General features: G+C 42.0%; 1 protein-coding gene across 2 annotated transcripts in view; it reads right to left on the bottom strand.

The window, feature by feature from the left end:
- Positions 1 to 2,191: 2,191 nt before the first annotated feature.
- atf6b (activating transcription factor 6 beta) overlaps positions 2,192 to 23,160 on the bottom strand; it is a 105,567-nt gene continuing 84,598 nt past the window's right edge. For both annotated transcript variants that reach the window (XM_059639376.1, XM_059639377.1), the window contains exons 13-16: positions 22,600 to 22,667; positions 21,014 to 21,125; positions 20,801 to 20,885; positions 2,192 to 12,540 (exon numbers count right to left, since the gene is read on the bottom strand). In XM_059639376.1, coding sequence (XP_059495359.1) covers positions 12,275 to 12,540; positions 20,801 to 20,885; positions 21,014 to 21,125; positions 22,600 to 22,667 — 531 coding nt within the window. In that variant the 3' untranslated portion in view covers positions 2,192 to 12,274. The remainder of the gene's footprint in view (positions 12,541 to 20,800; positions 20,886 to 21,013; positions 21,126 to 22,599; positions 22,668 to 23,160) is intronic.

The following is a 23,160-nucleotide window of genomic DNA, read 5'->3' as shown; positions in this document are numbered from 1 at the left end:
AGGGAAACAGACCCTTCAACCCAACTCGTCAAAGCTGATGAACTATCCTAAATTAATCTCGTCCCCATTTGCCCCATATCTCTCTCAACCCTTGCAATTCACCCTATCCATGCCCGTCACACTTCATTAAACCTCTGTCAGGTCACCCCTCAGTGCTTGACGTTCTAGGGTAAATAGCCCCAGCCTATTCGGGCTGCCCCTAGAGCGCAAACCCTCCAACCCCGGCAACATCTTGTAAATCTTTTCTGCACCCTTTCACGTTTGGCAACATCTTTCCTATAGCAGGGAGACTAGAATCGAGCAGCGTTTCAAAAAGGGAGAGGTAAATATTGTTTTGGGGAGGGGCGGGTCAATTAGGTAAGGTCTTTCCAAGATTTAACAGAACGGTGTACTGTTTCAGTTTCCACCACGCCCCAAGTGGATGTAACTGATCCTTTTGCAAACCGAGAAAATTGTTCGTCATCTCGATTTAGATATGACTCGGAATACAGTCAAAGCCCCTAATCCTGATCGTTTCCCAGCCAACTCCTTGCATAGGGTACAGCTGCCTAGTGTGAGGATGGCTGAAATCTCTCAACAGCAATTCCACGACAGCTGCCCCCCACAACAAAAGGATGTTTGCTGGCATTGGGTTGATGAAAGCTAAACAGGAACAGAAATATCTTCTTGGCAGAACATCAGACACCACGAGCGCTACAAAGTCATCCCGACCACCCTCTGCTCACTCCTCCATCCTGATAAACAAACTGAGGACACACGTTCATCCTCCCCAGCATTGGGCTGAGATTACACCGTCTTAATATATCGCGGGAACATCATAGAAACCACATCAATGTGCGAATCTGATCAATATCGCCACCTCATTAAATCTGGGTTTGATCCCGTCAACCCAACGACTGGAATGTTTTAATCTCTGTGGAATGTACAAGAAGTAGCTACAATGCCGAAGAGACCAAACCCTCTCCCATCCCTCCTGCAACAACGACGTTGACACAGGAAGATCCTTACAAGCACAGTGAAACATAACTGCACTCTCGCAGAAGTGACTAAGGCCGCCTTTACATTGACACGCGCAAAGTGTAAGGGATGCTCAGTGACCCTGACCTTATACAGTGACACAGACCCTTACAAATAGACACACGCCTCCTACATTCAGTGATACGTCCCCACACTTACACAGTGCAATAACAGACAGACCTGAACACACTGCGACACTGACAGACCTTCAAGTCACAGCGCACACCCATTTGTGAACTCTAATGAGATTATTAAAAGATCACTTTGCTTCTAGAGCCTTTATTAAAAATGCCACAATTTTACATCATATTTCAGAAATTAAAAAAGTTATTTACACAAGAAAAATCTAACATAGACATTTGCATAGTTGATAAGATCAGACAAGTACTTGCATTCACTCTTGGTATTACCCCACCGTTTAATTCTCACCGCTAGTCTCTGCCTCTCGCGTGCATGGGCCACTTTCAGAACAAGGCTGCTAATGTACCAGCTTCCAGCTCTCCTGAATAGTTCATAATGCTGTTCAGCACAGTGGGGTACTAAGACTAAGAAACCTGATACAACTCACTCCAGCATCTCACATTGAGCAGGATTATGCGGGGGAGGGAAAGAAGACTCTACCTTTGCTTCAAAACACTTCCCCCAAAGACGTCCCGATAAATTGTTTGAAGTCTCTGCAACTTCAACATACTAACTCCTGTGACCATTATAAATGAGGCGAGCTTATTTCTTAAAGAAGAGCATAATGTATGCAAAAGGAGATACTTATTCTCTCACACTCCAGGCTTGTGGCCTCTTTAGTGAAGAACACTAAATGTTATCAGACATGCCTAAGATTGATGGAACTGGGGAGTAACGTTCCTTCTATCTGTTCGTCCTGAAGGAGCAAATTCGGGCAGATGCTGGAATCTGTACTGAAAACAACAAACGCTGGAGATGACAGAGGGGCACACAGCATCCACAGAGGGAGAGCAAGCTAACGTTTTCGCGTCTGGATGTCTCTTCAGAGCTTTGAAGAAGTGTCATCTAGACTCAAAAAGTCAGCTTCCTAACTCTCCATGGACGCTATCTGATCCGCTGTGATCTTCACGACTGATTATTTTCGACATCTGTTCACCTTGTTCCTTTTGATACTGGTGGTTGGCGGGGGGGGGGGGGGGGGGTCGGCGGGGGAGGTTTGGAACTGGGGTGTGGGGTGGGGGCGCTTTCAACGACTCACCACAATCTCCAGGGTCACACCAGGAAGCAACTTCTCACTCAAAAGTGCTGGGCATGCTGACAGGATATAATTTACAGACAAACTTGCCACTTAGGACCAGAAATAGGCCATTCAGCCCTTTCAAGCTTTGATACAAATGCTGCTGCAGGCAAGTCCGGAAGTGAGTTGGTTGTTAACAGATTTCTTAACTCGTAAAACAGTCATGGAACAACGACAAACAGTGAATTGAATTCTACCTCATGTTCCTTAGCCAACTCCAAGAGCAAGTTGGAGAATGTTATGCCAAAACTGTAAAAAGCCTTGTTCTGAGCAAGAACACTGAACAAGAGGCACCGTGCCTAAATGAGGTAATTAGTTTAGTGCAGAAAGGAATCATGCAATTGAATTCTGGGTGATAAAGAGGGATTTGAAAAGGGATGTTGAAAAGAAAACAACAGCTTACATCTGTAGAATGCTTTCAACCTCTCAGGGTACTTCTTATAGGAGGTATTATCAAATAACATCCCACACTAAGCCACATAAGAATATATTAGGACAAGAGACTGAATGATTAGTTAAAGGGTTAGGTTTTTAAGGTGTCTTGCTGGAGAAGAGGAGATGGAGGAGGAGGAGGAGGAGGGGAGGGTGGAGGAGGGAATTCCACAGTTTAATGTATAGCTGTAAGGATAGCTGACAATGCAGAGGGAAATAGGAATTAAAAAAAAACTAAACGGGATTGCAACTACAACAAAGAGGATTATAGCAACCATAATGGTTGTCATTAGACTTCTAATCCAGAACTCCAGGCTAATGTTCTGGGAGAACATTAAATGGGATCAAATCTGATTATGTCAAATGGTGAAATTTGAATTCAATACAAATCTAAGAAGAACTACTTAGTCATTAGCCACCACATAACCATCAGTGATTGTCATAGAAACCCATCTGGTTCACTAATATCCTTTCTTTTGTATTTATCTGTGGGAAGTGGGCATCACTGACTGGCCAACATTTATTGTCCTTGAGAAGGCGGTGTCCTTGAGCTGTCTTCTTGGACCATTGCAGTCCAGCTGCAGTGACCCACAATGACATTAGGGGAAGGGAACCTGCCATCTTTACCTGGTTTGGCCTACACGTGACAAGACCCATAACAATGTGGGTGACTGTCAAATCCTTTCATGGCAATGAAGGCGGAGCAATAAATGCTGTCTTAGCCAGCCACACCCAAAGCCTGTGAATGAATTTTCAAAAAAGTCTACTAGCATACTGATTAAAACTAGTGAATGAGAGGTCAGGAGGAAATCAGCACATAATCAATATTTTGAAATGAACTCCTCAATCCCACAGCAGAGACAAAAACCTTAGACTGTTTTGGATCTGGAGGTGACATTTGAGCCAAACGGGCTTACAGAACTGTAACAAGCACATGTCAATGACAGTAGGTACCCGTGTTTTTTTTTGCACCACACCCCCATCAAAACTAACTGCCAGCCAGTGTTACATTTCAAAGATATAAAGCACCGGAAAAAAAGATGTGAAGATATCAAATCACAGAACAATGGTTCATTGATTATCTAAAGGAAAAGAAGAGTAACTGTAAGGAACTACAACAGAAGTCCAACCTGTCAACATCTGGGGAAATTTACAGGAGGCACAAGCCCCTTTTTTAGTGTGTCAGTAAAATGTTCATTAAAACTACCTGACCAAATCTCATAATAGCAAATAACAGCATCACCCCATTTTCTCTTCTTGTGCTAACTATGCTTCAACACACACACAGTGGGTGGAATACTTTAATTTCAAGCATCTACTTGACTCGAGTCAAAATGACAAACAGATGGAAGACTAGGATTGCTTCAAGCAATCCATGTCACACACAGTCCAACACTGGAACCACTGCAAGCACATAAGGTTGTGACCTAAAGAAGCCACTTGCCTTCAGACACAGTTGTAGCCATCATCCTAACATCTCATGAGACTCCTGCAGAAACAGTCTCAATCCCAGCTAGCCTTACTCAAGACGACTCCCAAAGGGTGTCCACACTAATATTAAAGACAGACGAACTGTTTCACTGATTTGGTTGGTGCTACACAATTCCAGCATTGCTGTAAAAAGACTTAGGAGCCAAAATGTTCTGTCTCATACTCATCAGGATAGAATTGCAAGAACACCAATTTAAAAGGGTGGAATGAAACTAGAGTTTATACTGTCTGAGAACAGGATGCCCAAGGGTTTGCGAATAGATTCTGTTTGGTCAAAATGTTGCCTTTAGCTTAAGGTGTATGCACCAGGCAGTCCTTTGTTGCCCTTTCCTTGAGAAATTTGGCAGTTTTGCGAGTCTGACCTGATGAGTGAGGCAGCACATCTCATTTTGCAGCAATGGTCATTTATTTACACAAAAAATTTGACGACTTGATTTGATGCAGCTTCAACTATAGCAATGTTCCTCAGCGCATCAGTTTCGAATGGGGTTCATAATGCTGCTGTTGGGGCAATGGAAGAGGGATTAAATTGGATAAACAGTTGCAGTTGGGTCACCTTTTGATGGTAGACCCTCCTAAAATCTCTGATTGAAGGAAGGAAGCTAGAGAATAGCTCATTGTTCCTCAGTTCCAGACCTAGTTACACATGGTTTTCTTTTAAAATTGAAAAGGGAAACCTGATGCAGCATTAGTGCATTCTCACCTGCAGTATAATGTCACTGATACAATGACTGTAATTAAATCAATGGTGTTGAACAAACAGGCTGGGCCTGAAGATTTGAAGTGGGATAGGGGCAGGCAAAGGTAGGAGCAACAATGACACGAAGCAAAATTGAGTACTATGTCAGTGCAAGCAAAGTCAAAAATACAACAAAAATAATACTGACCATAGCATGATGAAATGCAAAACAGGCAGCCAACTGCCATGCATTTTTGTTCACTCCACCAAAGAATTCTGCAGCATACATGTCATTTGCCTACCATGCCTGTTGTAGCTCTTTGAAAGAGCTCTCAAATAGTGCCACTTCTGTTTGATGAAGTTTTATGATGTTTGCCCCCGTTTCTTCTTATGCAGTTTTCACTTTGCTTTATATTGCTGCTGAGGGTGTGCTTTCATGATATTAAAACATAAATGCAAACTGCTGTTGACTGCTTTTGCAAGACCTTCAAGTATTCATCCGATTCTCTCTGGTTCTTTGGCAAAGTACCTTTTTGTCTCCACTGGAAACATTCCTTACTCTATCAAAATCCTTAACGATTTCAAACATTGATCAACCTTTCTGAAAGGTCCTGATGCTCTGGTAGACACTGACGTGTCTTTGAAGAAAATGTATGGGCAGCCCAGCCAATACAGTGTACCACCAGCATTGAGACACTATTCTTCTGTAACAGAAGATGCAGAGATTTGATTACAACAACTTCGACTGAAGTGGTTGACAACAGTTTCGGCAACGAGGAGGTGATGGCCCAGTGAAATTATCGCTAGAGTATTAATTCAGAGATCCAGGTAATATTCCGGAGACAAAGGCAGATTGTGGGATTTGCATTTTTTTAAAAACTCTGACATGAAGAGACTAATGATGACTATGAAACCGTTGTCAACTGTTGGGAAAAACAAACCATCTGGTTCACTAATGCCCTTCAAGGAACGAAACTGCCATTCTTACCCCATCTGGCCAAAAGACGTTTCAGACTCACAGCAATGTGATTGACTCTTAACGATTGGGGATGGGTATGAAATGCTGGCCCAGCCAATAACACCCACATCCCATGAATGAATTAAAAAAAGAGATAATATCTGAAAAGATCGCATATATACATGGAGCCTGTCATCATTGATCGGACCTACGACTGAACCACCGTAAATGAAGTTGTGATACACCTACTCCACTGAAAGGTTATTTTGCACATTCTTCAGCTCTCTTTTTCTTTCTTCAGCACCTGTGTCCAAAGGGTTGAGAAACTTCAATTCAATAACATCTGAATTATGTGCTCCGAATGTGAGAAAAGTAAAGATCATGCAATAGTCTGTCACTATGCTAATGTGGTGGCATAAGACCAGCTTAAACCAACTTGGGGCCTATGCATATTCTATGTGCGAGCTAACATTCTCATAAAGGATTCACTTTGGTTGTGGACAGGCTACACAATGGAAGACATTTGGAGACCTTAAAAGTCAATGCAAAGCCACAGAGGAGAGTTTACAAAATGGATAGAAGAAATGACTTCTCATCTTAATGCTGTTGTAAACAAAAAGATTGCCAGCATCCTAAATACCAAAACTTCTAAGCAAATTTCTGATAAAGTGTTGCAGAACACTCAAGTGGTAGCCCAACCACTATTGCTTGATGAGGCTGGTGAAGACATCACAGAGGATGGTCTTAATGAAGAGAATAGTACTCAAAAGTCATCTGAGAGACACAAGGATTGTTTGTTGTCCAGTTTGCAACCCTAAATAATAAGAGATGGGCTATCAATTAACTCAAGCTCACAAACTATTAAGTAAGAAGGGTGGCTTGGTTTACGGCTTGTGGAAAGCTTCATTGACTCTCTAATGAATGGAGCTGAGTCACACGCAACCATTCCCAGGCTGAGAGGACACAGCTTAAGGAAGGTTGAAATACATGGAGGAAAAATACAGGCTGCTTTCTGTTCAATTCAGAAAATCAAACTCCTCAGGAAATAGGAGGATAATAATAAGTCTCATTATCACTTGATCTTCTTAGAAGCAGCCCAGAATACCCTTCACAAACTGAATTTAATCATCCGCAATGCCACCAGTTTCTCCATTACATGCCACATTTGAACGAGAATACAGCAAGAATGAGGGCGGTGGTCTAGGTAGGCCCAAGCTCAAGATACAAATCCCAGCTGCTATTATTTGGAAATGGCATGTACTCAACACATCTGTATAGCCTGTAATACAGGCTTCATTGCCGTTCTCTGACATTGTGAAAGAACTACAAGAACTTAAGATCATAAAGATTGAGACCTTCGGACAAAAACAAAAAAAGTAATCCCACAGTAGACATGAAGGAGTCCATGAATCACATTGGTCCCAAACCCAAAATATCAGAAATAGTTACTTTGACCAACAATATGATGTGGACAGATTGGGAAATGGCTGAATAGTTAAGAGTTGAAGAGCCAAAGATCTAGGGTCAATTATTTTAAAAATGATTCGGTCTCAATTAAAGCGTTATACAATATCAAATCATCAAGCTTAATCAATAAATTACATCGTAATTTATATCTTATCAGGATCACTTTCGAGAGGCAGACCGCTCATGTTTAAGGAGTGGTGCAGATGTAAGGACTCTAGAAAATTAGAACTTGTCAAGGATTTTCCTATTCATCAAAAACACATGAATCACATTCCAAGATTGTTGTCAAGTTAAAGCAATAAGATGGAGAGTGGGCGTGGATAACGTACATTGAGCCAAGGCCAATATACCAGGACAGATGCTTATAGCAAATGGGTTTGATCTTCAATAAAGACAAAGTCACCACAGTCAATGATGTCTGAGTATGATTTGAAGACGATACTAAGACACTGGAAATGCTTGGAATAAAAAAAATTAACACTGTGGCCATGAGATCAAGGAACTGATTGGCAGATCTGAACTGGCTCATTTCAGATTTGTCATGGACACTCAAGGGAAATGGTTCAAACTGAAAAATCTCATGAGGGTCTTTGAGATTAACAGATTTTAAGTCCTTCGCTCAGGATGTCTCATGTTTAACTGTGGCCCTGACACTGGATGTTTTACAAATTTTCAGGTAACAGTTGAACAAGGCAATAATCTCTGTTCAGTTTTTCACCATGTACAACTTTCACTGATGCTTTAGTGCTGGAATTCAGCAGACTGTTGGAGGATATGGTGTGGCACCATCATGAGGGTTTTTAAAATCAGTGATGGGTGGATACTTAAAAAAAAAACTATGGCATCTTAATGAAACTTAATGACTTAATTATTAATGTTCTCTGTCATTTTTGTTTTTCCTATTTTAGTGCTTACATTCAGAATTAATATACATTAATCTTTACTTTGTTTAATATTATAGAAGATGACTACAGGTGGCGGGCTAATGCAACTGAGATACAGGGCTCTCAGTTTCATGTCTCAGTTGATGGAGGATGTCCATTGCTTGGCGAATTAGTCCTTTTAGACTTTTTGGTGTGATAAAACTCCTGCCTCATCCTCTGTCAATACAGGTTGTAATACATCGACGAGCAATGCACAGACCTGGACAAAGCATTCTTCTTAGTGACCCCAAAACAACCAAATGTCTCATCATCTAACTAAAGGAGAATAATCCCAGTTTCTCTAACCAACAAACAACCATTCCCATCAGATGACAGTTCAGGATTAGAGCAGGGCTTCCCAAAATGGGGCTCAAACTCAGAATTTGACACCCACAAGTGATGGAAACAGAGGCAATCAAAGATTTAAAAGGAAAGTCAGATTCTAGGAGGAAAATAAACATTTAAGACGACAGAGAGGGAGCGGCACTGATTTATCAGACAGCTGGCAAGTATTCGAGGGAATGAATAACTCCCTTCTGTGCCGTAAACAACTCTCTAAACCAATGCAAAAATTATACAGACTTTGTACCATAACACCAGGTGGGATTCTCCATTTTAAATTTGCTAAGGTCTAAATGGCAAAATGTTATTGCAATGATGATAGAAAAGACATCAAGTAGAAATAAAATCTGACTACAACATCACAACACGGAAAACTGTTGGAATAAAGACCTTTACCTCAACAAGAGCTCCGCTTGTTGAGATCCAATCTCAGGCTTAGGCCAGAAATAGTAATCTTGGGGAAGGTGCAGCTAACCAGAATAAAACTAGGGCTGACACAGTTAAACTTGGAGGACATTGATCAGGCTTGTATTCCCTTGAGTAAAGATTGAGGCATTATTTGATTGTTGGAATTTACAAAAAAAAAGTTCATAACACAGAAAAACAGAAACCAGTTCTGCTGGTTCCAGAACAAGAAAGTATAACCTTAAAGTTGAATGAAACAAGGAAAAGACTTGCTCACACAATGTGAACACTCACCCTCAAAATGTTGGGAACAATGTTGAATTTTTAGAGAAAACGATATGTCTTTTTGTTGGGCATGCCCCATTATGGGCTATAGAAGAGAGTGAGGAAGTCACAGATCAGCTGTAATCTAACTAAATAGGAGAACAGTCTGAGGGCTGAATGGCCTTTTTCTTTTCATATTAGGACCTCTAGAAAGCAGCAACAGGGGTAGAAGCTCAATATATTTAAAATGAAAGGATTCACTAAGGAAGATACTGCATTCAGAAATTATTTTCATGATGCAAATTAATCCAAATCAAGGCTGCTCCACCTTAAATGTAGGGACAAAATCAGGATGCAGTTATTCCATAAAGGGTGATGGAAATCTGCCAACTGGCCCTCATAAAGACCCATTATTTAAAATATCAAAATTCACACTGACAGATCAGGGTGGCAAGCCCTGGGTGAGTGGGTCAACATTCAATCAACTCTTGCTGGAGTGAGAAAGCTGTGTGTTTGAGTCCTACTGCAGAGACTGGAACAAAGTGCCTTGGCTAACACTCAGTGCAATATTAAACAGACAGGGCACCTTCAAAATAGGCCAGTCTATCAGTCGTTCAAAACCAATACACAGCTGGAAGTGCAACAGGGGAGGGTGAGCCTTCATGGCCTGGCCAACACTGAAACCAATTCTTTGCTCAGTTCTGCTGCTTGTGAAAGTGTGCTGGATGCAAATTAGCTACCATGTTTCCTGTATTACAATGGCAACTATATATGACAGGGAATGGAACATGTTTGGTAAAGTGTTTTGGGAGGTAGGGAGGTTACATAAAGCACTGTATAATTCAAATAAACTCCTTCTTCCTAAATAACGTACAGATTAGCCAGAATCCTGCTGAATGACGGAACAAGGCCGCGGTGTTCAATGGTCTCTGCCTGCTCCAGGCCCAAAAGGGTCAATATGCAAGGCATTTCATGACAGTAATATTCTGCAGAACTATCAGGAGCACTGTTGAAGCTGGTACACATCAAAATTCAATTCCTTCTGCCCTTTGCCATCAATGCAATTCCAGTGAAAGGTCTGTCAATATACACACTGGGGTGTCAAACCATAGAATCAAATAGAAAATTTAAGAAAATGTTCACCTTCAATCCCAACACAATTACAAATATTGACCCAATTGTGTGATTCTACCTGAGTACTCCTCAGGCGTCGATCAATAAAGACAATTCGAAACTTCATAGAATACAGGAAAAGGCTCTTGCATATTTCAGTTTCATGTCTAATGGCAAGTTGGTCTGCTCTGAAGACTTTGAGAAACAGAGAGAGAGAAATATACCACACAAAAAAGACAAGTTAAATAATAAATTATATAATTTTGGACGACAAAAAAAAAAAATCAACATTAGGTTTATATGTAGACACAGGTCAGCTAACAACTTGGGGAGTTATCACATTGGTGGGTCATTGCTCAGTGACAAATCCATAGTCAATGATGGGTTGGGCAGGATTTTCGTTACACGTTGATAAGATTTTTACACTTCACCCTGGGCTGGTGCGGCTGCAAATCATGCAAAATATTCTTGCCATCCCTGACATGCTATTCGCTTAAATATAACTGTAAACAAATTAGACACAGCCTGGTGAGGGCATTGTAACAAACAGAAAAAGTCAGAAAATGGCTGGATGTTGGATTGGCTCCAACTGTATTTCCTCCTTTTGTGAAATTACGAAATCCTAGTCATACCAATGCACCTCAATTATGACCCAGCTATTGAGACCCACATCACTTCCCATAAGTGAAGCAAGGGCCCCTGCTTTACAACAGCAATTAATGCTTGATGATTTGGAACACATGAAGGCAAATAAAAATCAAACCACAAATGCCAAATTGTGCTGAACCTCAATGTGGGACGCAAGTGCACAAGGACACACACGCAATCATCAGTAAACAGAATGACAACATAATAGAAAACCAAATGTACATTCCTCAACAGTGAAATTCCTATTCTGTACTATACATGGTAATGGAGCCAGAAACAAAATATGGCAAACATTTTCATTGGAAAGCAAACAGATTAGGGATGAGGGACGGTGATCAATTATAGATTTCAGCTTGCGTGAGATTAGAAATGGTTTGTCACCATCAGTAACTGGACAGGATTAAATTGGAACAGTAATGAAAAAAATCGTTATGGTCAAATCATGACAGCGTAAATCTGGACCCCGAGACAGCCAAACCAAGATTACACAACAGTTTTTGGGATATTTTCTTTATGCACAGTTTACAGGGCAAAAGTCCAATCTGATTATAGTGATGCTCCAGCTTGTTGGGCTGCTCCGAGTTTCATCAGTGTATTTACAGCAAACTGTGCTGGCACAGACCACCTGCATGTTGTGTAACTGCAATGCAGCTTCACATTCAGAACAGAAAAGGGGAAATAAACAACTGGCATAGTGCAAAAGGATTAAGGTTAAACACAAGAGTTGCATGCAATGGGTCAGCACGGTGGACCGGATGTTCATTGCTGGTGTGATCATTTCCAGAAAAACATGAAATATGAGGCCATACTCCAGAATCACTGAGGCTGAAGAAGGAAAAGGGGACAACAGGCATAAAAAATATTTCAGTTACGGTAGTGGAATTATAATCCATTACTGCAATTCTGCACAACTTCCTCAGAACTTAGTTTTCACCATCACCAAAGACATGTGTGGAGCCAAGGCTCTGGGAACCGTAAAAGCAGTAGTAGCATGTTACAGCTTTCCAAGACAGGAAGATGGCAAGCACAATTTGGTCCTTATCCCTTTTACAGAAGCTTAAAAGCAATCAGAATCTTCCCTCACACCTCCACCACCACCACCCAGTACCAAATTTCATTTGCAACCTTAGAGATCAGGTCTTTGCAGGAGGTGTTTGTGGAGGGGAACAGGAGGTGGGGAAGGACAACAAATGAAGAACCTTTCCAGTCAATGATCCTTTTTGCTTCCTGGTGGGTGGGACTGTAAAACAGTGCACAGAGCTCAGGAAACACCAGCACTACACTTCACCGTCTTCTGTTGAGAGGTACAGTGGGTCCTTGGTGCTCGGTGCAGAGACGGGTAGGGGTGGAGGCCGTAGCCTCCTGGCACTGGGTGCCCTGCTGGTGTTGCTGTGTGGGTGGTAGGAACCCGTGCCATTGTGCTGAGGCTGGCGGAGAGAAGGGGGCACCGACGAGCTCTTGATCTGAATAATTCTGGTGTCCATCACCTCACAATCGATCTGCATCATCACCTCATAACCTCGTGTGGTGTTGTGCAGGCTCTCTGATGGAAAAAGAAAACAGAGAATGCATTAGGTTTGGAGAAACACAGGAAAAAGAAAATACTGCTTGCTACATGTTGAATCGGAGACTACCACTGCACTTGGCCCCATTCTGCTTTTCAATCAGACGACTGATGATCTGCATTACAAGTCTATTCACCCATCTTGATTCCACAGTCCTCAATATTCTTATCAAAAACTCGTCACCCCCCGTTTTGAAATTTTTCAGTTGATTTCCTTTTTGGAAATTTAGGTTAAGGATTCCAACTTTCAACTTTATGATTGATCAGCTGTGGCTCTGTAGGAAACACTCTTGGCTCTGAATCAGAAGGTTGTGGGTTCCAATCCCAAACCAGAGTCTTTGGGAAACAAAATGTAAACCAGCAGTCTGAGTGCAGAACTGCAGGAGTGTGGTACTGTCATAAATACCATCTTTCAGATGAGACTCAATTTGTTCTCTAGAAAAAAGATGTGCAGGGAAGGTCTCCTCAGTGACCTTGTCATATTTATCCCTCAATCAACAACATCTAAAGGAAAGGACAAGTCACTGGACCCGAACATTGACTCTGCTTTCACTCCACAGATGAGGCAGACCTGCAGAGTCTCTCCAATTAGAGATAATGGGAACTGCAGATGCTGGAGAATTCCAAGATAATAAAATGTGAGACTGGATGAACACAGCAGGCCAAGCAGCATCTCAGGAGCTCTGATGAAGGGTCTAGGCCCGAAACGTCAGCTTTTGTGCTCCTGAGATGCTGCTTGGCCTGCTGTGTTCATCCAGCCTCACATTTTATTATCTTGGGAGTCTCTCCAATTATTTGTTTTTTGCTCAGATTTCCAGCATGTTTTTTTTTGCACTTTCACAAAAAAACACATCTCTTACCTGTTTGGTGGAGCTTACTGCACATCAAATAGTTTCCACATTATACCAGATCATATTTCACTGGCTAAGATGACCTGAAGTTATGACTAGTAAGGTCAGCCTTGCTCAGGACTACAAGGAAAGCAAATTAGAGGGAGCAGAACATTTGTGTAGAGCAGGAGGAATAAAACACAGCTTTTATGTTGGGGAAAAGTCCTAGGGAAAATTGACAAGCAGAGAGATCTGGGTGTTCAGGTCCATTGTTCCCTGAAGGTGACAATGCAGGTCAGTAGGGTGGTCAAGAAGGCATGTGGCATGCTTTCCTTCATTGGATGGGGTATTGAGTGCAAGAGTTGGCAGGTCATGTTGCAGTTGTATAGGACTTTGGTTCGGCCACATTTGGAGTACTGTGTACAGTTCTGGTCGCCACATTACCAAAGGGATGTGGATGCTTTGGAGAGGGTGCAGAGGAGGTTTACCAGGATGTTGCCTGGTATGGAGGGTGCTAGCTATGAAGAGAGGTTGAGTAGATTAGGATTATTTTCATTAGAAAGACGGAGATTGAGGGTGGAACTGATTGAGGTCTACAAAATCATGAGGGGTATAGACAGGGTGGATAGCAAGAAGCTTTTCCTCCCAGAGTGGGGGACTCAATTACTAGGGGTCATGAGCTCAAAGAGAGGAGGAAAGTTTAAGGGAGATATGCGTGGAAAGTTCTTTACACAGAGGGTGATGGGTGCCTAGAACACGTTGCCAGTGAATGTGGTAGATGCAGACATGTTAGCGTCTTTTAAGATATATTTGGACAGGTACATGGATGGGCAGGAGGCAAATGGACACAGACCGTTAGAAAATAGATGACAGGTTAGACAGAGGATCTTGATTGGCGCAGGCTTGGAGGGCCGGAGAGCCTGTTCCTGTGCTGGAAGTTTCTTTGTTCTTTGAAAAGTTACGTCAGCCTCTGGGTTGAGGTAATCTGATGCCACATAGGCTTTGAGTGGAGCAAATAAACTGCTCTTCAAGGAGCTGAATAACAGTAATGTGTGGCCGTGCTGTGTAAGGAAACTGTTGCATTTAACCAAGACGTCCATTACCTCTTGGGTGGACATTCAACATCCCACAGTAACTGCAACAATCCCAAGTCAGTGCACAGGGCTTTGCTGTAGTATGGTCACTGCTGTTACGGTGAATTTGTAGCACAGAGTGTCAGGCAGACTGAGATCCCCCAAACATAACTCCACCTTTTTGTCAAAAGCAATTTTATTGTGGTACTTCTGTTGGCTCCAGGATACCTGGACAACTCCTTTGCTGTTCATCAAAAACAGTGCCATGGGAGGGTATGAGGATAAAACATGTTTTACGGAGACCTTAACAGTTGTGTTTGAGTTTTATTTGTGCAGACCTGCAGGATGAAATTATCTCCTGTTGTACCGTTGGTTAGGACCTGTCTTACAGCTATCAGTCAGAAACTGGGGTCAGTGGATACTGTGAGGTTAGACAGAAAAGTACCAGTGGCAATCCTTGCAGAGCAGACTGATAGGCCATTCCTGACAGCAGAGGTTGCTCTCCATCCTCATGCACGTTTTCTGCTGTAGAATCATAGAAACAGCAGCATTGCAGGAGTCCATTCACTCCATTGGCCCTATGCTGGCTCTTTAGAAGAGCACTTGTCCTTGGCACCATACCTCCATCTTTTAACCATGACCACGTAATTTCCCCTTGGTTCAAGTACCTGCCAAATCTTCTAAAACTAACAATAAGCCGCAAAAAATTTGTTGTCCCAGATCCTGATAGCTCAATGAAAAAAAAACTTGCCTTCCTCCACACCCAGATATTTTACCAATAATCCAAAATACACTTCCTTCTAGTTAATTGACTCACTTGCTCGAGGGAATAGATTTTCTGTTTATGGACAGATATCAGGATCAGTTAATTGCAAAGTAAGCTAACAAAGAGAACAGTTCTTCAGTTAAAGCTAGGCAACTTCTGCTTTGAGATGCTGACAACATTTTTAAAACAAAATTCAAAGGACTGCTGCTATTGGGTTACTAGTCTGTGCAAGTCCAAACTTTTTTTTTGGTATGTACCACCCATCACTGAACAGATCACAGATTTCCACAGCCAACTGTCGGTACGACCAAGGTACAGGATTAGACTGTAATGACAGCATTGAGAACAACAGCTGCCTGGAGCCCAACACAAAAGGATTCCTTCACGAAACTGTTCAATTAAAACGGAGAAGAAATTGCAGCTTGAGAGCAAATCCTGCAAAATTTGAGGATCTTCTCCAAGAATGTAAAGGTATTATGAAAGCCTTCAAAAATGTACAGCCTTACATGTCAGCACAGATGCATGCAAGTCCAAGTAACCTGCTCAAAAACACCGCCACAGCTGTTCAGAAGCACTGCTACATCAGAGAAATTTACTGAATAGTATATGTCACAAAGTTAATACACAGATACAGCAAGTGATTAAGGCTAATAGAAGGCTATCCTGTGTTATGAGGAACCCAATTCAAAACATCAGCTTTCCTGCTTGTCTGATGCTGCCTGGTCTGCTGTGTTCCTCAAGCTCCACGCCGTGTTATCACTGACTCCATTGGCAGTTCTTACTATCTCAGAGAAGTAAGAATGCTTCACTTCAGTTGAAGAGGTCATTGGTGAAACTGCATCTTGACTGCTGTATGTATTTTGGTCTGCTCATAGACAGGGACATAAATGTGTTGAAGGTCATTCAGAGAAGCTACCTGGAGGATTGGGTTGTCTTAGGGCGAATGTTTGGACAGGCTAGGCTTAATTTCACTGGAATTTGGTAATGTGATGTGTGGTTGAAGTGTATAAAATTTTGAATGGTCTTGACCAGTACATTGGAAAGGATATCTATTCTCACAGGGGAATTGAGAACTTGGGACAGTATTTTAATATTAGGTTTTGAGCTCAATTTTTTTTTGCGTGTTATCTAACTTTCAAACTCTAGGCTTGGAAGGTGGAGGTGGGGCTGGTGGTCATTAAACATTTTTAAAATATAGATGGCTAGATTCTTGTCAGATAATGGAATGATCAGAGATAGATTGGAATATGGAAATTGAAATGTAAACGATCATTGGGTTCAAAATTTAATTCCACTTCTCTCCCTACTGATGCTGCCAGTGCTGCCAAATTTCTCCTGCATTTAATGCTTTCATTTCAGATTTATAATAACATTTTGCTTTTACTTCAGCCATCATCAAAACAAATGGAGGAGTATGTTCTGATTGGTACATTCAAACAACCCAAGGCCTATTTGAGGTCCAAGGGATAGTGTTGTTGTGATGTGACAAGTTTTTTCAGAGCACTTTAAAACAGCGATGATTGGACAAAGTTTGACATCTATGCACACAACGTAGTGAATGGCACAGATGATCTTAAAGGTACAGCCACCAAGGGAGAAGTGATACAATAATCAAGGTACAAGATGCCAGAAATGTAGGAATTCAATGACCCTGGAGGTTAGAGACAGAGCGTGGCTAGGTCAATGCCTCAAGATACCAGCTGTTAGTTGTCAACATCTTCAGTCCCAAATAATATGTTAGCAGAAAATTCCCATGGCTAGTTGTGGATATTACAAAATAAATAAGCCAAAGGGTAAACAAAAAAAAGTCAGAAGTGGAAAGCCAGTTTATTGGTGGAGTCACCCTGACAAAGTACAAAGTTAGGAAGGGGCCAGCAAGATTTCATGACAACTTCACACTTTGCTTATTAGCAGGGCAGCTGAACAGCTCACCATAAAGCTGCAGTTCTTAAAGGACTGATTGGCCTCATTCCACTGCAATGGTTCTTTTACGTAGAGATCCAATCTCTGTTGAGAGTTACTTTAAAATTAGCTTCCACTGCCCAATAATGTATTGTCTTCCAGATCGTGACAGCTTGCTGTCAATCATCTTTCTCTTCAACTGTTTGCAAATTACCCCGAATCTGCGTTGTCTCGTCACTGATCTAGTTTCTCCCAAGTTACCCTCTCAAAATCCTTTGTGATTTTGAGCATTCTATCAAATTTCCATGTAACCAGCCATGCTGCAAAAGGAACACAGTTAACTCAACACACATTGCCAATGTGCTGCAGTTAAACTATGCGTTAGTCCAGGCTTTTCTCTGCTCTCCCTGGCCATTCTGTCCATTCCTGCTGATGGATGAAGTGCATAAAGGAATATTTGGATCCTGAATGATTGCCCACTCTTGGCTTTCGGACTCAAAAGTTCCCAAATTCTGGAAAGGTCCAAGTGAATTGGAAAACTGCAAATGTAACATCATGTCAAACAAGGAAGGGGCATGATTTTGAAACGCAACAATGTAGATAAGGGGAACCAAGAGAATCTCCGAGATTTTGGGTGTCTGAAAAAGCATCTGATTGGGTGTCACAATCGTCTGCACAAAAGCACATGGTCTTTGGGGTTATATCTTGACTTGGTTAGCACAGAGGTGCAGCAGACAGTAAAGGAGACAAATGGTACATTGGCCTTCAATGCCAGGGGTTGAGTACAGGAGTGGGGAAAATGTTGTGCAGTTATACAGGGCCTTGGTGAGACCACACCTAGAATACTGTGTGCAGTTTTGGTCTCCTTTTCTGAGGAAGGATGCTGTTGCCCTCAAGGGAGTACTGTCAAAGTTTACCAGGCTGATTCTGGGGATGACAGGACTGACGTAGAGGTGAGGAAAACTAGGTTAGGATTGCTTTCACTGGAGTTCAGATGAGGAGGGATCTCAGAGACTTAAAAAATTCTAAAAGGATATATCCAAGTAGATTCTAGGGAAGATGTTAACGATGGTGGGTGTGTCCAGAACCAGATGTCACAATCTGAGGATTTGGGGTAGACCATTTAGGATGGAGAAGCGGAGACATTTCTTCACTGAAAGAGTAGTGAGCCTGTAGAATTTATTAGCACAGGAAGTGATTGATGCCAAAACGTTGAATGTATTCATGAGGTGGCTAGATGTAGCACTTGGGGTGAATGGAATCAATGATTACTGGGAGAACGCACGATTAAGCTACAAGTTCGACGATCGTGATGAATGGTGGAGCATTGAAGAGACGAGGGGCCCAATGGGTTTCTCCTGCTCCTTTCTTCCATGTGTTATGGATGGTGGATTGGCTTATCAATAGGAATCAACGTTGAGATAAATGAGCCATTTCCAAGTTGACAGACAGCAAGGAGTAGAATGCCTCAGGGATCAGTACTTGGGACTTAACTATCTATGATCTGTATTAATGATTTGGACGAAGCCATCAATGCACTGTAGCCACAATTACTGACAACACAAAAATAGATAGAAACCCAAATTGTGAAGAGGATACAGTGATTCTGAAAATGGATACAGATTAGTTAAGAGCTGGCAAAAAGAAAGTCAGATTGAGCATGATCTGGGAAAATGTTATGTTGTCATCTTTGGTAGGAAGAGGGGAAAAAAAGCAGATTATTGAAATCTAAGCGAGATTGTGGAATGGTATACAGAATTCCAGGTTATAGATCACAAAATGCCAGTGCGCAGGTGTAGGTGGTAAAGGAGGATTTACATTGGAAGCAATTCACAAAATATCCACTAGACTGATTTGTGGGGTGGAGGAGTTATTGTGTGAGGAAAGGGTGAGCAAGTTGGGCCTATACAGAATGAAGTGTAGAAAAATGAGGTTATTTTCATCAAAACAAAAGAATTGGAGGCAGTCTCACAAGATGGATGCTGGGCAGTTTGAAATTAAGGGGTTGGCCATTTATGCAGAGATGAAGACAGTCATTAGTGTTTGTAATCCTTTACTCCATCTATTGAAGAATGAGTTAGACTTTTGATGAGGGACTCCATGGTTATTTTGGCAGGGGCAGGGGGGTGGAAATTGGAGCTAAGCCTACAGACAGCTATGATTTTAATGAACAGGGGAGCAGATTTGAGAGGTTGAAAGTGTCCACCTGCCATGGCAAATAGCTCCTCCATGAATGGATTTTTTAGATAACACTGCTTTCACAGAAATTGTGACCCTGTTATAAGGTGCTTCATTGGGTCGGGATGATGGAGGGGTTGGCAGAGTCGGTGTTTACCTTTGCATATCCAGTCTTCAAGCCCTTTAACTTCTCCAGTTTCAGCATTTGAAACAGAGTGCTGTTATTTTCTCTATGAACTGTGACCCGGCGCGAAGCGGGGCATGAGAGCCTAAAGCTCTAGAATACATTTTGATGTACAGAAACTGACTAATTGTGAACTTTCAGACTCTTATTCATAGCCTGTGGTTTAGAAACATCTGGCCACACTGTCACTGTTTACGTGCACACACACTGTTTATGCATTGATCATGCTTCACTGCATCTGGAAACAGGCTGCTCAAGAACAGTCGCAACCTATTGAGAACACAGTGCTGAATTGGTTAGACAGCAAGCACTGTAACATGCAAACATTTGTGGCTCCTAAGCCCAGTTTAGAATGAATGCATTCATGACATTCACCTCTATACTTGTCGAAAAGATTCTACTTATTTATGGAAAGGCGTAGCCACCTGGGGCTGTTTCATTCTGATTCTTTACATTTCTTCTATAAGCACGTTAACAGCCCACTATATAAAAAAGTTCCTTCTGTTTGACTTGAATTGTAAATGCTCCTCAGCTTCCCATGCTAATCCATGCTGGGCTGACTCATGATTATCACTGCTGCCTCAGAGTGCCAGGACCTGGGTTCGAATCCAGCCTCAAGTGACTGTCTGAGGAGTTTGCACATTCTCTGTGTCTGTTTGGGTTTCCTCCAGGTTCTCCGGTATCCTTCCACAGTCCAAAGATGTGCAGGTTAGGAGGATTGGCTATGAATATGAATTGCTTGGGAACCCTGCAGCCCAATGGTATCAATGTGGATTTCACAAGCTTCAAAAATCTCCCCTGCCCCCAGTGCATCCCAAAACCAGCCCAGCTCCTCCCCGCCTCCCTAACCGGTTCTTCCTCTCACCTATCCCCTCCTCCCACCTCAAGCTGCACCTCCATTTCCTACGTACTAATCTCATCCTGTCCCCTTGACCTGTCCGTCCTCCCCAGACTGACCTATCCACTCCCTACGTCCCCACCTACACTCACCTCTACAGGCTCCATCCCTGCCCATTTAACTTGTCTGTCTCCTCTTTGCTTATCTTCTCCTCTATCCATCTTCGATCCGTCTCCCCCTCTCTCCCTATTTATTTCAGAACCCTCTCCCCATCCCCTTTTTCTGATCAAGGGTCCGAAATGGGCCCGAAATGTCAGCTTTTGAGCTCCTAAGATGCTGCTCGGCCTGCTGTATTCATCCAGCTCCACACTTGGCTATCTCGGATTCTCCTGCATCTGCAGTTCCCATTATCTGTTTCTGTTCTCAGATGGTCTAGTTCAACTTTAAGCAGGCGGCACTCTTGCTTACCATTCACTGCCATAGCTGGCATCACAAGGGACATCCTTGGCCTGTTGGTCTTGTTGTGACTGATAGCTGGTAACAGCAGGTGATCCTGTAGCAGGGCAGAAGAAGTTAAGATTTAAATCCTGCCACATGCTTGTGCCCATTAGCACTCACCGCACAGATATGTGCATGCATTTGCACACAAACCAGCAACATTCAAAAACTGCTCATATTTACCCTTCGGAACGAAACCACATAGAAGGTGTCTTCCCTTCTATCGATAGCATCCATGAAGTCATAGTAACTCTGCTCAGGACTCTGGTAAACCTGTAACTGACTGGAGGTCAACCTGCCAACAAGGAAAACATTTTAAACCACTAGGAGCAGAAAACAGAATCGGAGTAGGCCATTTGGTCCATCGAGCCTGCTCCACCATTCAATATGATCACCATATTCTTGCTCTCACCCAGACTCTGTATCAACTTACAAGGTGAGATGAGTAGATTCGGAGTTAAATATGGAAGGATTGCAGTGGGAGAGTGCTTTCAGCTCTGGTGCGAATGTATAACCACTTGGGGCTGCAGGTGTTTCCAACCCTGGCAGGTCTCCCATGACACCAAAGTCTTTCAATAACTCCACCAGCTGTCCAGGTGATACACTCACTCTCTGGGCTCCGTTGGGTGTTGGTAGAACAAATTCACAATTCATAATGACTGAGAACATCAAATCAACTTCAGAGCACAGTAGATCATGCATGCGAAAAATGCAAATGGACATGATGGACTTTAACTTTTAAAATAAAAAATGGTCAATTATCAATTTTTTCTGGTACCGGAAATACGTTATTGAATACAATTGCACAGAAAGAATTAAATTCATTGCACCAGGAAGGAAGAAACAAAGGTTATATTTACATGGCAAAATATACAATCTCAGGGCATTTCAATGTGCAATATAGTCAGTAATCTTACAGTTCCACAGCTATGGCAGTGGTGACACTTCAACAGCCAAATTATAGACAGAAATTTCTTACGAACAGCAATGATAAATGGCTATATTGTATTTTTCTAAAATGATATAGGTTGAGCGCTAATTAAAGCTAAAGATTCTAGTGGTAAATCCCTTGCTCTTCATTAATAAAGGTATTCATGAAATATTTTACTGATGGTGTCTTGATTTGACCCCTCACCCAAAAAGGGTGAAAAATGATGATGGTCACAGCTTTGGAAACAGTTTTTGTTTATATATACTGGTACTCCCAAGGTACAGTAGTGGAAAACAATACTATTTGCAAAATAGGAAAAGAAGGGGATCAATCAAGATGGGAACAGCCCAAGCAAAACAAAAAAATGGGCAATTAAAAAACAAGCCTAAAAAGTCCATTTTCAAACGGATGTGGAATATTTGGAGCACAGTAGCCAAGAGTTTACAAGAACTCTGATGAAAAGATTCCAAGTTAGAAATTCTGCAAATGGAATGATATGCTTTAATCAGGTGTGACTTCTCCAAATTGACGCCAATGTTAACGATCATGAGGCAGTGCATTTTCCCTGTAATTTGGCTGCGCTGTTACATCAGGCAGCTTTGGAATGTAAACATGCAGATTAGCATTGCAGGATTCTTAGAAATTACTTGTTATAGTTCATATCTGAATCAGCCTCTTTTGCCTGCTGGGTAAAGGAATGATCCTTGGTTTGCTTAAAAGAAGCCAGTTTGAAGTGAGGAAAGAAATGTTTAATTCAACAGAGTCAGCCAACTGTCTGAAATTAAACAATGGTCCAAATGTATGGATGAATCACTGAGGCAGAAGTCTGTGTACCCACCTGGTGGAAGCCTCCGCAGAATGAACTGAAATAAACCGGGACAGACTGATCTTCCTCTGCTGTGCCCTCTGAAAGACAGACACTGATCACAATTAACAAATAACCTCTGACCATGTTCCCCTTAGCCAATTCTACAAACACAGAAGGATTCAAAAGCAGCACCCCTCTTGTCTTGGATGGAGAGGAACAAATGAATGAATCCTGTTCAAGCATCAGATTATAGGGGTGCTCCTGCACGAGGGTCAGAAAGTCCTCATGGGTTCAAATGTCTCGAGTTCCGAGAGCACAATCTAGGTTGACCCACTGTGCCACACTGTAGGAAACTATAGGAGTACCCCATTGCTGGAGATGACAACTTGCAGGTGAGTTATTAAACAGAGGCCCCACCTACCGACATGTGTGAAATTATTGAACATATTTGATACACATCTAAAAATATACTTGCAACATACGCTTAAAATATGTATTTAAAACATTATCTAGCATCCTCAAACATCCCGCTCAATCAAACCGTGCAAATTAACTAGCTGACAATCGTTAACAATGACACCAATTTCATTT

This window comes from Stegostoma tigrinum, chromosome 34 (genome assembly GCF_030684315.1).
Source record: "Stegostoma tigrinum isolate sSteTig4 chromosome 34, sSteTig4.hap1, whole genome shotgun sequence".
Taxonomy (NCBI): domain Eukaryota; kingdom Metazoa; phylum Chordata; class Chondrichthyes; order Orectolobiformes; family Stegostomatidae; genus Stegostoma; species Stegostoma tigrinum.
The sequence above is the reverse complement of the archived record's forward strand: the minus strand, read 5'-3'. Positions and strand labels throughout refer to the sequence as shown.